Source organism: Haliotis cracherodii, unplaced genomic scaffold (assembly GCF_022045235.1).
Source record: "Haliotis cracherodii isolate W230 unplaced genomic scaffold, xgHalCrac1.p SCAF_5, whole genome shotgun sequence".
Taxonomy (NCBI): Eukaryota; Metazoa; Mollusca; class Gastropoda; order Lepetellida; family Haliotidae; genus Haliotis; species Haliotis cracherodii.
The window spans coordinates 31,461,437-31,479,064 of record NW_027266308.1 but is presented as its reverse complement, the minus strand read 5'-3'; the positions used below and the strand labels follow the sequence as shown (position 1 = coordinate 31,479,064).

The following is a 17,628-nucleotide window of genomic DNA, read 5'->3' as shown; positions in this document are numbered from 1 at the left end:
GTCAACTGCCACGACACCGGCTTCGAAGCTATTTACAACTATTCATGGATAAATAATTCGGGTTATCCATCGGAGATTCATCTTGTAAATTAAGATAGAAGACAACAACACAACGGATCTGGACAAACGTCCACCGAATATCTTCATTTGTTAATTATATTACTCTGTATTACAACTTCAAGATATCTTAACACCAGATTCGGCTCTGCTGACTCTCCTGTTGTGTTGCTGTCATCTAGCTGTTATTAGATCCAAGGAATGAAGGAAAACAGATTCACATGTATACCATTAATTGATATTTATTTAGGTATAATCAAGAAATAGAATGACGTGCCAAAAGAACAGGTTTAAAGCAGGGCCAAAAGTGAGCACAAAAACTGTCCCGATTCCAAGAGAACTGAACAAACGCAGGAATGTCAGCCAAAAGATGAGCCAAAACAAATGGAAAGAGATCGAAAGGGTGTGTCCAAACATAAATCAAAAAGGTGTAGCCAAAACAGTCCAAAAGGGAGAAAAGTCTTATTACTCGGACACCAAACTACATACTTTCACACAAACACTTTCAAACCACAGCCTCTCACACAAACACACCACATCCTCTCACACAAACACACTTTAAAACACATCGTCTCACATATATGCACTTACTTCCAAACTCATGAAAAACACATCCTCTTATGCATACTCAACCTCACATGCCAAACACATTCTCTCACACAAGCTCACTTAAAACCAACAACATATGCAAAACACATCCTCTCACGCATACAAACTTTCAAGCCACATTCTCTCACACAAACACACTTTTAAAACACATCGTCTCACATATATGCGCTTACTTCCAAACACATGAAAAACACATCCTCTTATGCATACACTCAACCACACATGCCAAACACATTCTCTCACACATGCACACTTAAAACCAAACACATATGCAAAATACATCCACACTTACACTCAATCAGAGATCCAAAACACATCCTCTCGCACATACAGTCTTACACACAACCGTACGTGCAAAACACACATCCTCTCGCAAATGCACACTTAATTACACTCACTCAAACAAAAATGAACAATGCACCTTCTCACATATACACGCTTATACATTTATTCACACATGCAGAACTCACCCTCTCACACATACACTCTTAGTAACACTCAATCACATACACACACACACACACACACACACACTGGATGGGAAATCTACGAGAAGATTCTCCTCCAGAAGGCAGCCGCTCTCCTCAGCGCCCTTCTCAGAGGATGAATCTCTCGGTCCTCCACGAAGCTGTCGTCGTCTTCGTCCTCGTAGACCAAGTAGTCACTGTCGTCATCACTAGGGGCAGGGTAGTGGTCTATATAGGTGATGGTGACTGGGGCAGGGAGCGTCTCACCGTGGTCAGGGCGGGCCCAGAACGGGGTGAAAACACTCAGAGGGTCGGGAGAGGGGTTCGTGGACGCAGCTAGGGGACGCTACATCAGTGAGGGGGAAGGGATGGAGAAATGGGGGTCAGTAGGCGAAGTAGATTGGCGGTTTTCAAAGAAAATTACAAAAGGTTCAGAGTGATAGACACGGGTTACACATGTTTTTAGACAGGATGTAACCATAGACAAATTCGGATCGACTGTTAGAAACATGTTAATCATGAGGGAGGTTTATCATACAGCTATTTTTTCAGGACACAATAACACACAGAAAAAGGGCAATCGTCAATAGTGTGCGAGAGAGGACATCGACAAATGGATGAAGGTGAGCTATTGGCTGGCCGAGCTAGTCGGCTAATTCTGAAAGAGATGTAGATAAACTACATACACAGTCGGATTCCTCATCCAGCGACGGCCATAAACTCGCAGCAGGAGTGACATGATACCGGATCATGTCTTCCCGTGCTGAAAAGAAAAATAAACACACTTAAAAACACATTAAAATATTCGTACGATTGATCTATAGTGTTTTAAAAACATCGTCCGTCATATTTATTTACGGACCGCTCTCATAATCAGAGCAGACAAGAGATTTAAATCGCACACATTTCTGAATCAAAGCAATTGCAAATGGCGGCCAATGGCATCACCACCGATACTACTGTCAAACTACGGCCAATTTCAGTAATATAATCTACGTACAAAATACTTTTAAATCACTAACTGTCTTCCTAAATACCTTGAATATGCAGCCTAGTAAACATCTTGTCAGTAGAAGATCTTGAAACGATGCTGTAGTCAACGACATGCAGAGCGAAAGCAATCAAGTACGATAGTAAATCTGTTCAAAACAGAGGGGACGTTGGCCACGACAACGGTAACCACGTTACGGAGGCGAAGTCAGAACGAGGTTCCATCGTGCATTTCCTGCAAGGCCAAACAACCAGCTCTGTAGCTGCATTTGAGGAGGATAGACACCGAAGGTTCAAACTGCTGCCTGAGCCAAATACCGGAAATTAGGAGAAAGCCCTCACTAGCATCTCCGCTGATACACTCGCATTGACTGGGAAAATAAGTCTGACACGAGTGGTCTCCCTTCGTTCATTGGTCGACAAGAAGCCTAATCCCCTCACACACACACACACACACACACACACACTAGGGCTGGGACGGGTACGCTGGTCGGGTGGGTCCTGAGTAGGACCCGGGTACCCAACGGACTACCCGGACCCGTGGATAGTCACGTGATATACTGGAATGACATAAACAATAAAACTCAATGGTTACACTCCAAGTATATAGCTAATGTTCACATTTCTTTCTCACTAAGCAGGCATTCGTTCTGACTTTTATATGTTCGAGTAAGGATAAAGTGTCTGTTAACTAGAGTGTATGCATTATCAGATTGTTTTATACATGTGTCTAAATAGTTTTTGCCAGGGCTGCCGTAAAACAATTCCAATTCAGACATGTTGTACCCAACTCTAGAGACCTATAGCGGGTATCCGGATAGGGCCGGGTAATAGTGTGTCGAGTACCCGGGTAGTAAATTTGGACTCGTCCCATCCCTAACACACACACACACACACACACACATACACACACAAAAACACACACACGGGAGAAAAAAGCTATCTAAGCTGCCGGTTGAATCAGTGTGTTTGCTTGTTTATTTTACCCATGATGTGAGTAAGAAATTAACGCCGGCCCCACGACATGCCGCAAGCTATAGCCACGTGGCAAGGCGGAATTCCCAATGTGTAGGGTCATGTACTTTTCTATTCTGATCGTAATGATTTGTTGTGCCATTCGGCATTGGTTGTCCGTATATGTATCTTTTGGACAGATTTCTACCATAATCTGCCATCTGGTCAAGGCATGTTAAACTGACGAAGGTCATGTTCAAAACAACATAGACGATTACCACGCCTCATTTATGGTTTCAGTTTTCTTACTTTTCAAATCCACTGTTGGTTATGGGTTTTCTGTATGCTTTCATATAATATATATCGTTTGTTTACCCTTAAGTATAAATAGCTACAAGCTGTGAACACATTGCTGAATGTACTTGTACACCTGTATGAAGGTGAACGTTCATGTAACATTATGATTATTTATATAAGTATCGTATTTCACATAGATGTCATAAGGAGCGGGGTGCAGCTGACATAGGGTCATAGGTAAACATAGACGATTACCTCGCCTCATTTATGGTTTCAGTTTTCTTACTTTTCCAATCCACTGTTGGTTATGGGTTTTCTGAATGCTTTAAGCCTTTCAGTTTCGCATTTCTCATAAATGTCATAAGGAAGCGGGGTGTAGGTGAGTGTGTAAGGTGTTGGCGCACCACGCCTGAGGCCCAGGTTCCATTCAAGGTATAAACGCTCATCTTGGAGAAATAGTCTGACACGAGTGGTCGCACTTCGTTCATTGGTCAACTTGAGAAGCCCAGTCCCCTCGCGTACACGGGAGATAAAAGCTGTCTAAGCTGCTGGTTGAATCAGTGTTTGGTTGTTTACTTTATCCACGATGTGAGTTAGAAATTAACGTCTGTCTGTTGTGTTGCTGTGATCATATTTGATCCAAGGAATGAAGGAAAACAGACTCATGTGTATACCATTAAAATAAATCCATCTTCTCTGATACTTGACACTCTGCCGATGTCTCAGAAGATAGAGATGATTGTGTTGTCTGCTTACTGAGGGGTAGGTGTCGTCCGCTGGCACCTCTGGCTTTGACTAGAAGTGTCATCAGACGAAGTCCAAGGAAGTACGGGGAAATCAGATATCGTGGGGAAAACATGCTAAAATGGCTATTTTAACTATCGGGTTCACATAGAATATCAATTTTACCAGACTTGAGAGGATCTAGTGTAAACTGTAGAAAGAATATATTACCAACACCTAACAAATTACCATAATTTGAAACTAACCTACTTTTACCTAAAACGATATTGATCTTTTTTTCTGAAAAACAGAACACAAGCAATCATCCTATGTACGTAAGTATAGACCCTTCCTTGGAAAAATATGTTATGTAACTTATGTAAGACGCCCTCTGTTGCTAATGAATATCGTTATCAATTTCGATATCAAGCCTTTCCACAAGAAAGATTGCCATATGTCATCCAAATACTTAACTTAGTCAAAATTAAACAACGTTACATGTCTTCTCAAACGACTAAAAGGTTTAAAACCATTGTGAAATTGCATTACAAACATATTAAATACTATTCGGAATCTATCATATATAACAACTGCCATCTTGATATACATATATGTATATATGCATTTGTTAATGTAAGCTCTTGTACCATTGTGGTGGTTAATGAAGAATACGCTGATTGACTGTAACGTCTTATTGAAAGTATATACAGGTTGAAATCCATAAGTGAACATCTCCATTGATACTACAGCTTGTAAAATGCATGACACTTGAAGATATAGTTAGATATTTGTGTTAGAATTCTACCTGAAAATTGAAAGCATGGCCAAAGTTTGTAATTTCTTCAGTTTGTTTGTTTTGCTTTTATTAGAGGGAGCTTGTGGTTAGACATTTTCAATTTCAAGACAAATTTGTTTTCAATTTTCAGCAGTCCTAACCTGAGTTATTTGTTGTTGTTTAACGCCGCACTCAGCAATATTCCGGCTATATGACGGCGGTCTGTAAATAATCGAATCTGGACCAGACAATCCAGTGATTAATACCATGAGCATCGATCCACGCAATTAGGATCGATGAAATGCATCAACCAAATCAGCGAGCCTGACCACCAGATCCCGTTAGTCGCCTCTTACGACAAGCATAGTCACCTTTTACGGCAAGCATGGGTTGCTGCAGACCTATTCTACCCCGGATCTTCAAGGGTCAACCTGATTTAGGAGCCGTTATTTTATATCTTTGGCCGGAGAGGGCTCAGCTAGCGATAGTGTCAAGTTGAACCGACGAGGGATGAAACCTTTTGTGTCCAAAGAATTTGTTTTTCAAAAGAAACACATTTTTCAAAACCTCTTGCTGACGGCTGAATGATCTTTAGTCCCACCCCTGTGAACTAATGAGACGTCAGTATATCCGGCATCGGGTGCAGTTACTGTACTGGGTCCGTGATGACCGCACACATGTGTGAGACAGTGAAAAGGTGAAAGGGAAGAGTGTTTAGTTCACACTGGAATTTCCACCAAGACTCGAGAGTAACTTTTGCCAATGTCCACCTGCCTGTAAAACCTTTTTAAATCATGATCTATACTCACAGCTCATGGTTTGGAGAAATATTTAGTCTATCAAAGGAAAATAGCTTTCTATTATTAGGTTATAGTTTAATATGATAGAAAGGAGCCCAGGGAATCTGGTAAAAGAAGTAACAGAAGATATATATAAGCTAAAGTATTGTCGACTAGATATAGACTTCAGACTGTTGACTTGCTTGGGAATTTCGGTCACTTTTTTCCGGATCTGTATGAGACTATACTTAATTAACGATCCCGGCAGAATTAAACACACACACACACACACACACACACACACACACTCACACACGTCACTTTTTATTATTACAATGTCTCAGTTTGACTTAGGGTGAGAGATCCGTCACCAGGCCACATCTGATCTCGATTATCTGCTAATATGTTGACATTACAGGAAGTCCACAAGGGCAATTTGTGACGGTCTTATTCAGAAGGTTTGTGTTGTTGTTTACTTAACTCCTCCAATCTTTGGATTGCAAATACTCACTTATACCCAAATATCCAATCAAATGCAAGGTTGATACCCAAAGCATAAATGGCTGGGAACAGCAGTCGCTTTTCACGGAGAAACTCTTCCGGATGTTGAATTTGCAATGGTGATTTTTTTGTGAGAATAAAATTCTCCAATACAATATTTGTTCCATAAAGGATCATTTTGATACGTTAAAAAGTATTAATAATGTCACAAATCAGATGATGGAACGTTTAAGGTATAGCCAGGGTTTTCATGTTCTGTGAGGCAATAACATGGTCCAAGGATCTATTCTGCCCCGGAATACCGCGGGGGATCAATTTCAGACAGCGACTGAATATCGAGACAAGAAGCAGAGTCTGTTGATAGGTCTCTGGCCCGTCTCCCAGATCCTAGAGAATAATTTAAGAAAGGAATCCCAAAGTCTAGAAAGATTTAGTAAGTCTAGATTGAATGAAACTATCCATTGTTCTGTGCTACATTTTTATTTTATTTAATGTTTTGTAGATATATATTTTTAAATAAAATAACTCTGGGACTAAATGTTAGTCGAAAAGGCTCACTATTCTTCAATATCAGTAGATCTACTTGGCGTGAAATGGCCATCCCCTTGATCGCCATTGGTGAAGTTATCTGCGATGTGTGTCGTTATACACATTTTGAAGAGGAATCGTAATTTAACCGACAGATTTATTTCAAGGAAGGGTGTGGCGGAATATGCCGATCAACTCAACCGATTTAGACCAGATTGTATAAATACGTGGAGCAATTTGTATTTAGCGGTTTCCTGACAGCATCCGTATGGATTACCTCCCTTCATGGAATTAGACGGCCCGAGAGGTGAGGACTTTGACTATTTCCAACTAAGTCGGTCTGTCGCTGAACATATGTGTATGGCATCCATTAATTTATTAGATATCTTGATGACGAAGGAAAAGGCTTTTATTCAGAATGTAGAATCAAAACGTTACACACTTTGTTTCCATGTTATTCAATATGTTCTCAATCATCAATGCCATATCAACAAGTGGCTAGATCTGAGTGAAAGTTGAACATTTAACAGCTGATAAAATGGACTCTGGGGTCTAGATCTGGATGATCAGGACATATTTTGAATTACAGTTATTTTGATTTAAAAAAAGTGAAGAAACGTAATTTAATTACATGTAGTCTCAAAACGGTGGACAATCTGTTACTGAACATTTTATGTAATTTAACCTGTTGACAACCAACAAGTAAAAAAGTGGCTCTTGTCTCCCGTCATTTACATGCATGATTATTTGCACAAGACGCTGATAGCTCGAACATCATGGTTAATTTTCGCATTATCTTTGTTTGCATTGTTTCAGGCCTAACAAAAATGGAAAGGTGTAAATGCTGTGTAACAGGTAACAGTAGATCTAGCAAAAATTTTAATATAAATTTTACACGATATACAGCATTTACATTGGACGAGAGGTCAGTCACATGACCATGAAATTGACATTCATAACTGTATGAACAACACAATTTGACGTTCAAATAAATACATGAAGAAACCATCGATGCGAGTGACATTCAAAAGTAAATCAAAATTGGTTGCTGTGAAAAGAAAATTATACAAAGAATGGCTCATGAAATATGCGTGGCTAATATACGATTCAAAGACTAATGCTGTGACTTCTACATATTATGAGAGGAATTTAATAAGAAAACTTTTAAAAGATAATTTCAATGCTACCAAAAACAATGGCTTGACTTCTTGATTTTACCAGTGGCCACCATCGAAAAAAGTATTTGTAGCCACTTGGCTACTTTGTCAAAAAATAAACTGTGAGGCCTGCCATGGTAAACTGTTGGGATCACACCCTTCACAGGACGCCTTGCTTTCAGGTTGCCTGCATAGAGCCGCTTTTTAATGGTAGATGTTGAAACTCACTTTTCTGTTAATGTACAGAATTCTTCTGTTGATATCTGGAGCAGATATGAATCTATTGTGAAGTGCAGTTAATGTAAGGAGACGATCTTGTCTAGGTGGTCATTTCTTTAGGCCTGCCATGCCCAGGTCTCATTGCAACCCCACACGTTTGACTATACTTGTCCCACATTTGAGAAATTACACCATTTGATTTGCCAAACATTGGGGCAACTTGGGATAATGACGTGCCCCCTCTATCATACCCACAATTCGCCATTTTGTCTGTTCTTCGAGATACAGTCTCAGAGGTATTTTTAGCATGTCAATAGCTCAGTTGTATTAGTGATTCCCAATATTTCTTTATGATTAGATGTTGCATTCAGATGCAGTGCCACAGAATTGTAAATTTACACCTCAATGATAGCTACATACAAATCATTAGTCCCTTATTTTTTGTCAGTAGTATATCTCTATTTTGAGATACCGTCATTGCTCGTCTATCAACCTATGGTTTGCCAGGGCAATACTTGAGTATAATCGGGCCACCATGGTTTAGCTGTTGATATTGTGCTGTGTAAATAAGCGTCAATCTTTCTCAACTAGAAAAACAGGAACAAAACCTGTACACTAACATTAAGACAGTAATTAGTAGTAATTGAAAATGTTAGACACTAGCTTCTGTGCTATAGGGTCTCAATTTCATGCTAATCCTCTGTTGTAATACAATATGATAATCATGATAATGTTGCTACATGTTGGATTGATCTTTCTATTTTTAATTAACAGGTGGGTTAAAAATGGAAACTAAACCAACAGTGAAGAGGTCTGCATCCGATCTGGATGTCATTGACTTGGATGTTTACTCCACGGCCAGAAAAAAGGCCAAAGTGTCAGCATCATATCTAGATGACATAGACCTAGATGACGATTCCACGGCCAGCAAAAACACCAAAGGGTCCATATCAGATCTGGATGACATTGACCTCGATGTGGATTCTGCACCTAGAATATGTAGAATAAAAACAAAAGTAACAGTTAACAGTTCCTTGGATGGAGGAAATTTCAGTCAAAAGACTGAAGACTTCTGTGAAGCTGGCAATGCGGATGATTCAGGGATATTAACTGGGTCACCCAGTGGATTCACAACAATTAGGACTGCAGTTAATGTTGAAAATGGAGGAATGTCAGACTGGACTCAAGATGATATGTCAGCCATTGCCAAGATTGCATCACTGCAACAAGATGCTGAGGTCATTGCGTCTTTGGTGCCCAATGTTGGTGTGTCAGTAATTTATGACAAACTTTTCCCAATTAGAACAAATCCAAACCGAATGGACATTGTGACAACAGAATTACTTGACAATCCACCTGATGCCGCACAAACAGATGAAGCCCCTAGAAGCAAAGGAGAAACTGTTTCAAAGCCAGCTCTCTATGAGGATGTGAAATCTGTGATTCACAAAGTTAAGCAAGTTGCTGCATCTATGAAATTAAATCCTGCTGAAATTTATGTTCTCCTGGAAAGGCATGCTGATGCTGCTGACCGGACAGATGTTGTTGCTAATCTGTTTCTCCAGGATTTGAAGAATACCGCTGGAGCTTCCAATGAAGTGGACCTGTTTGATGAGGTTCAGAAGGTGATCACAAAAGTCCCAGCAGCAAATCCTGATCAGGTTTACGCCTTGCTGGAGTCTTTTAGTAGCCATGGTGACAGAGTTCAGAAAGTGGTTGATCAGTTGACAAAAGTTGTTGACAAGCCCATCGTAATTGATGATGATTCTTTACCCAGTGAACCACAGTTGATAAATGACGACCCAGTGTTCTCAGACATGAAAAAGGTAGCTGAAATGTTTCCTGAAATGGACAGGAATGAAATCTATGCATATTTAGAAGCTCACCATGATAAGAAAGACAGGGTGTTGAGGGTGACAGAGGAAATTGGTCGTTCATCAACAGGTAGCCGCAGCACACCTCTATCAGTCTCCAGTGATGGAGGGGAGGTAACTCCAATGAAACCAGCTTTACAAGGTGCCTGTAGCCTTCAGGGGGAGGTTGACCAACTGCGGGAAATATTCCCAGATTGTGATCCTAACTATCTGTTTGAACAGCTGGAAGAAAAGGCAAATGATGCACAGAGAGTGAAAAATTTGGCAGCACAAATGTTTGAAAAACGGAACTATCCAAAAATTAAAGATATGTTGGAAAAAAAACAAAAAAATGATAGACAAGAACAAATTAAGAATTTAAAATTTGACATGGAAAACTTCTTATCCAAATTTCCAGATCCAGTGGAATATTTCTCAAAAACAGACACAAATATGAGTGACAGTTATAAAGAGCACTGCTTTGTCTATGTTAGAAATGAGTTTGACTGTTTCACATTGGCACACATGAAGAAGGTACTGGAGAAGTACAACCACCATCTGGCACCAGCTCTCAGAGAACTGAAAAAACTGAAAGGTAGGTGCCCGATCTTCAGTTTTTATATACATGTATAAGGATTAATATGCATACACCACTCAACAACTTAAAATATGATGAACTGTTTCACAATTTATATCATTAAAAAATCACGAATTTGACACAGTGATATTCTTGAAATGATTTATCTTGTTTATTGATATAAGTAAAATGATTATTTTTCTAGATTTGGTTTCAAAGGAAGACAAAACAGTTTTACCAGGGCCTGTGGATGAAGAAACACTTTATCTGCTCAATTTTTTTAAATGCCATAGGAGCTTCCAAGTTCAGCTGTAATTATGAAAATTATTTTCAATAATGTTGAAATGTAATCATCTTAACACTTCATTGTTACTACTTTTCATTCATTTAGAGGAGCCTGCTGAAACAAAGAAACGGCGACGGAAAATCAAGAGAAAACATTCACCATTTCCAGATGAACCAGATGAGAGATTTTATCATGAACTTCTCTTCTCACAAAATGAACAGAGAATCACAGGTAATATTATGGAAATCTTTGCAAAAACCTAAAAAAATATGTCTCTATTGAAGCACTTCTCAATGGCGGCTGGAAGAACAGGTGGAGTTGCTTTCCTCACCTGCTAGGATTAATTGGTTATAGATTCTAGCTTAGGTGAACTGGCGTTTCACGTCGGGTTCAAGATGATTGCACTTATATAGTGGCGTGTGAGTGTGTGGCTGCATGTGTGGCTGCCTGTTTGTACTAATCCAGACTATCGCTGCCCCCTGAGATACCATTCCACAGTTTAAGTGGATACCTACCCCACTCAGACACAGTATACTGACTCCAAGCCGACCAGTCCTTGTTTAATCCTATTAATGCCAAACACCAGGCAAGGGAACAACAAGTACCATCTTTTGGTATGATGCGTTTTGGGATCAAACTACCAGTCTTCCACTCCCTGGGCAGATGCTCTATCCACTGGACCACTGAGGCAGTGTGTAGGTTTAAATGCCGGATCACACCTATTATGATCCTTGGGCTGTCGGCTCCATGATTAAGTTTGTGAATCTCACCAATGGTCATAGTAGTGGTCACTTTGGGCTTGTGGCGGTATGTTAAGTCCATAATGTAACTGAAATATAAGTTGCTCACATAGATAACCTGTTTGCGGAGCTCTCGATACTGTCGCAGCCACCAGTCACAGCTCTTCACTGACGGGCTCGACAGTCTGCAGTCAAACAATGCATTAAAAATCACAATCTCATTTAAACCAGATCTTAGTTCTTGCTACCGCTAAACAAAGATCTGAGGACATCCCATTACACGTCATGTCAGACCGACCTTGCGCAAACTTTGATCGACCAATGGAATGACTGACAGGAAGTCGACATTGGCCTGTCAGAAGGCAGCTTACTTGTGTTTTGCGGCACTAATTTCAAATTGACGACTACGCTTCGAAACATATTTTGACAAATTCTCGAAACCTGAACAAAAGAACATTCTGGAATGGCTAATATATTGTCTAGAATATATGGATTCAGTCGTTAACCCCGTAACTATCGTTCGGAATACCCTGAGTAAAAAGTTTTCGAGGATGCATGATTAGAAATCACGTTCCGACTGTCACTTTCATGATCTGGTAAGCGACGCTCTGATTGGTAGGATGAAAGGTCGTTCAGACTTAACCCCTAATGGGATGTCCTCAGATCTTTGTGTCGTGGTAGCGAGAACTAAGATCTGATTTTAATGAGATTGTAACAATCGCAACTGATCGACAGTTATGTTTACAAACAAGTGATGTCATGACGATGAATATTCTTTCATTGTCTTTCAGATCATTTTGTTAACAGAGAGCTGGATAGGAAACAAAAACTTGAAGCTGCAAGAAGAAATAGTGAACTGTATGAATGTGGATGTTGTTTTGATGATGAACTTCTGTTTGAGGACTTGTCTGCCTGTGCAGACGGCCATCTCTTCTGTCGAGAATGTATCCGCCGATCTACGGAGTCCGCCCTTGGTGAAGGGAAGACAAAATTCCCCTGCTTGACGGGGGAGTGTGAGTATGACATTCCACTGACAGTCCTGCAGGAAGTCCTCACATCAGCAATGTTCTCAAGAATGTTGTCACGGTTACAAGAAGAGGAGATTCGAATGGCTGAAATTCCTGATCTGGTCTCGTGCCCATTCTGTAATTTTGCCACCATTATGTCTGACCCCAGTGATAAAGTATTTAAGTGCCTCAACCCAGAATGCCTCAAGGAGACTTGCAGGTAAGTATTTTCAATATGGGATTATTTTAGTCATAAATACTGACATTATGGCATTTATTTGGTCCTTCACATATAACAAAGTGGGAAATACTGACCAGCATGTCTGTCTATCTATCTACCTGTCTATACATTCTGTTATGATTTTGGACAGTCAGCTAGAGAATACAAATCTGCCCCCTGTTCTCAATCTAGTTATAATTTGTGACCCAGCAGGAGAAAAGGGACCTTATGGACCAGGGGTACAATTGTGCTGTGACGTATAAAGAAGGATGTTTTACAGCAACTTACTTCTGTATAAATCGCAGTGTGTGCGGACTGTAAAAAAATATCTTATTTTCCACCCATTAGTTTGTAATGTAATAAAAACATTATTTTTTTAAACATTTCAGCATATATGTCTATTGTCAATTAATCAGACATTATATCTAAAAACTGCAATTATTACATAACACCATGAAAACTTATAAGTCTGAAAATGGGACCTTTCAGAAAATGAGTCCGTAATTTGGTAATGCTCTGTTGGGATTCCAGGTCAGAATAGGTCACCAGTACCTCATGTTTGTCATAAGAGCAGACAGAGCTGTTGGGCATTTAACCGCACTGTGTGTTGCATTGTTCATGTGGTCAGTCAGTGGTTTAACTGGTCCTGACTAGGGCTGGGACGATACACCAACTGTGCAATCCGATATCTATCACAATACTTGCATGTGCTCTTACCTGTGGTACATAAGCCATCTTGTTCATAGACAGGATGGCCAAATACCTGGCACACTGATGATTTACAGTTGGCAGTGTCAGGTATGGCACAATGGATGAAAATATATACGTTTTCACAAATAATTTTCACTAAAAATTAGTGTTTGGTGTAACAGTTATTAAAGCAAACAATTAAGGTAAGGATAGATATTTTTAACTTAATGTTTGACTGTTCAATACTTGTATCAAGAGATAAAAAAACTGGATCCATCGATGCATTGTAGCATCGTCCCACTACTAGTCCTTACTCAGTTTTATGGTGCCGTTATAAAGCAGGAATATTACTCTCACTCGCTGAGCTCAGATCAATTAAGCTCAACTCATGTTGATGATGAGAATGATTTTTCCAGACTGTGCAAGGAACCCAATCATGTGCCACTGAAGTGTGAGGAGGTGGAGAAACAAGGGGAGACCAGCATGAGAACCTACATCGAAAACCGCATCTCGGAGGCCATGTTGAGAACCTGTCACCGCTGCAAGAAGAGGTTCTACAAGGAGACTGGCTGCAACAGGATGACATGTTCCTGTGGCGCTACCAGTTGCTACGTGTGCCGGAAACCAAATATTGACTACAGCCATTTCCAAGGTGGAAGGTAAGCGGCAATAAGCAAACTTGCACATATTGGACCAATGTGCAACAAACCTCATTAATTGGGACTGTTTTCAGTGAAATTGTTTGGACTAATAAATCCGATGTTCAGAATTATGTTGCTTTATTAGTATAACAATGTTCTCAGTCGTTTGTAGTTTGTACAGTCATATTCTAAGTCATGACTGACCCTGTGAATCCAGTGGCAGGCACCAGATAGATCTAACTATCTCACAATATTATTTCAACAAAAAGAAGTCATTGTCAGTCGTGAACTTGTAATTATAAATTTGCCACATGTGTCACTATCACAAGTGGTGTATATGTTGGCATGTAACTAGATGTCGGTCTGCATCTCATTCCATTATATTTGATCATTTTAGGTTAAGATTGCCCGAAGTCACATTATTAAACATTGTGCAAATATGTAATTATTAGAAATACAGTGCATTTCACTGGGGGTGGTCAGGTAGCCTAGAGGTTAAAACGTTCGCTTGTCATGCCGAAGATTCTCTCTGGGACAGAGTTTCTGATTTGGAAAGATTTCTTTTGTTTCTGTCAAAGGTTCATATCAACAGAGGTCATTATAATACATGGGCAAGCCTCAGGAATAGAAAATATCTGTAGATGTGTTCCATGTTAATGCTTACAGGATCTTGCCCATTTGTAGGGATATACAGTCAACAAAAATGTCAATATATTAAGTTAACTTTCTTTCCACAGATGCAGCAACACTGAGGATGCCCAAAAAATCCACTTGGAGGAGATGGAGAAGGCAGCCAAGGAGGCCAAGGCACAATATCTGAAGGATCACCCGGATGCAGACATCCACTCTCTGAAGTACGACCCCAGGAAACATGTACAAGAATGTAAGTTGTGGCATGTATTTTGATCAAGGAAATTATAGTGTTGTTTTGTAGCCAAAGGGCCATTTTATTTCTGGGTTTTGAAGTCTGGATACCATTTGCAGTTGTTAGCGTATTCATTCGTTCATATTATTTCAGATAAACTGACATCCGGTTTTGGGAATAGGAATGGAGATAGGGATACTGGTGACGATGATGAAGAGGTTGAAGATGATGCCGATGATGGCATACAAGTGTAAGTGATCTATCAGCTATATAGATATATATATGATAACTTTCTGTTACTTGTGAAGATCTGGGTTAGAATTGGTCTTCAGCAACCCATGCTTGCCGTAAGAGGCTACTAACAGGATTGGGTGGTCAGGCTTGCTGACTTGGTTAATGTATGTCATCGTATATCCGAATTGTGTGGATCGATGCTCTTGATGTTAATCACTGGATTGTCTGGTTAAAACTCGATTATTTTCAGACCTCCGGCATATAGCAGGAATATTGCTGAGTGCATCATTAAACAACAAGCTATTAAAACAAAGTCCTCTTTCCGTTAACATGAAATATGGAAAAAAAATGAATTCTGAATTTTCCCTGAAACTCAATTACCTATCAAGGGAAAATGCAGAATGGCTCCTTTATAGACTAAAACCTTCTATGCACAAATCTCAATTATCCTAACATCTTTTATCCAACCAAGGCACACCACCTTCCTTACCCTTGCATCTTTTACCCAGTCAAGGCACCAAACCCTCTATTACCTTATGCTCATGAAGGGAGGTAATATGGAAAGCATCATGACTTTAGCCCATTATGGCGTTACTCAAAAAGTACTTTATCAGAGCCTTCGATCTTTTAGTGCAGCATCTCAGAATACTCAACCAAATCCAGTCTTCGTGCCCGACCATATATGTAACAGAACTCAAGCATACCACACATGGGAACCAACTCTGGTCCCCTCCATGATATAACTGTATTCTTGCGCAAAGTGGTGTGAAACCCAACTCGCTCTCCTCCAACTTCAAACTGACATGTGGTGGTATAACTGAAATACTGCACCACAGTGCCCAGGTTCAAATCCCTAATACCCAACCCAATTACCCAATACCAAACCCAGGTATCAAACCCTAATACCCAACCCAGGTACAAAACCTTAACATCCAAGTTGGCAACACTAGTTTCCAACCCAGGTATCAGACCCTGGTGTCCAACACAGCTACCAACACAGTTACCCCCCCTCCAGGTACAAACCCATGTAAACAGTACCCAACCTCACTCAATGACTCACGCTAACGTAAAGCTTACACTCCCTGATATAACTGTATTACTGCCCAAAGTAGCGTTATACCCAACTCACTCCTCCAACTTCAAGCTGACATGTGGTGGTATAACTGAAATACTTCACCACAGTGCCCAGGTTCAAAACCCTAATACCCAACCCAGTTACCCAATACCAAACCCAGGTATCAGACCCTAGTGTCTAACACAGATTCCCCCCCCCCCCCCCCAGTAAAGCTGACACTCCCTGATATAACTGTATTACTGCCCAAAGTAGCGTTATACACAACTCACTCTCCTCCAACTTCAAGCTGACATGCCATGGTATAACTGAAATACTGTTCAAACGGTGTAAAACCAAACTCACTCAAGCTAAAATGCTGTGATTTAACTGAAATACCGGTACTGTTCAAAGTTGTGTTAAACCAAACGCCCACTCTTAAAACACTGAAGTGGTTATATTTTCTTGATTTCTGCCTTTTTTATACTGAAGTTAACTTAATTATTTTCCTGTTGCAGGGTGGAAGATGAATGGTCAGATGACGATGGGTTAGGGTATTATTTCTACTTCTAGGACAAAGCCTATCTACTTCAAGACCAAGTTATCATCATTGCTCCTTTCTCATAATCTGTCACTTCATTGTCGTGTGTCAGGAGTTTGGGATGGCCTAAAGTGTCAAGTTTCATCTCAAATAATAGATGGAGTATGCCATTAACATTGTCCAAACTCAGGCCGACAGGCTAGGGTTAAATGGCTGTGAAGCCTTGCACAGTGCCTCAGAGAGTATTCATTGTTTACATATTTATTTTTCTATACAAATGGCTACAGTATGTCTTTAGGTAGTCTGTTATGTTTCATGTTTGGCCATAAATCTTCTTGTCATTATGCTCAGATCCACAAGCATGGTACGACCATTTTACTAAACTAATCATAACAGATTCTGTATTGCTGAGATCATATGTTAGTAATGTAAAATATGGATACGAATAGTTACTATGAGTCCATACACACTATATTTTGAGGTTGTGAAATAATAAAAGCATTCACATCATGTATAGTTTGTTATGATCTTTGTACTTCTTGCAACCTGGAAACTTGGCCAAGTCACAAAATTGTGGTCACCTGATTTCAATAGTATTTTATATAGGTTCCTTGCAAGAGGGCCAAAAGTGTGCAGGTGTTATATTTTTAGCACATAGCTTGTGCAAACCATAAGCACATGTATGCTGCTGACAAACCATGGTTCATAATTGGGATAAATTTGGTATTCGAACATGTGACCAACATCGTCAATACTTCACAGGTTTTGTACAAACCATGTTCCTCCATCACCTGTAAATACATGCAGCTGCTATGAAGTGATGTCTATAATTAGTCCACAAATAAATCGTGGATGTTTATAACAAAG

At 39.9% G+C, this 17,628-nt stretch overlaps 1 protein-coding gene across 3 annotated transcripts; it reads left to right on the top strand.

Annotated features, from left to right (window-relative positions):
* The first annotated feature begins 7,020 nt into the window (after positions 1-7,020).
* Positions 7,021-17,235, top strand: LOC139442665 (uncharacterized). Of its 3 annotated transcripts, XM_071223523.1 has the most exons (9): positions 7,021-7,038; positions 7,497-7,535; positions 8,831-10,504; positions 10,878-11,003; positions 12,304-12,739; positions 13,846-14,088; positions 14,808-14,953; positions 15,089-15,185; positions 16,739-17,235. In XM_071223523.1, exons 1-9 carry the CDS (start codon positions 7,035-7,037, stop codon positions 16,791-16,793), a joined length of 2,820 nt encoding a protein of 939 aa, XP_071079624.1. In that variant the 5' UTR covers positions 7,021-7,034; the 3' UTR covers positions 16,794-17,235. The 3 variants fall into 3 exon arrangements, with proteins under 3 accessions (XP_071079624.1, XP_071079625.1, XP_071079626.1); XM_071223524.1 differs by lacking the exon at positions 7,497-7,535; XM_071223525.1 differs by lacking the exons at positions 7,021-7,038; positions 7,497-7,535 and adding an exon at positions 8,314-8,352.
* The last annotated feature ends 393 nt before the right edge of the window (positions 17,236-17,628 follow it).

Coding starts and splice junctions, on each gene's coding strand:
- LOC139442665 (XM_071223523.1), top strand. Junction 7,536..8,830: donor GTGTAAATGCTGTGTAACAG/GTAACAGTAGAT, acceptor TTTAATTAACAG/GTGGGTTAAAAATGGAAACT. Junction 14,089..14,807: donor AGCCATTTCCAAGGTGGAAG/GTAAGCGGCAAT, acceptor TTCTTTCCACAG/ATGCAGCAACACTGAGGATG.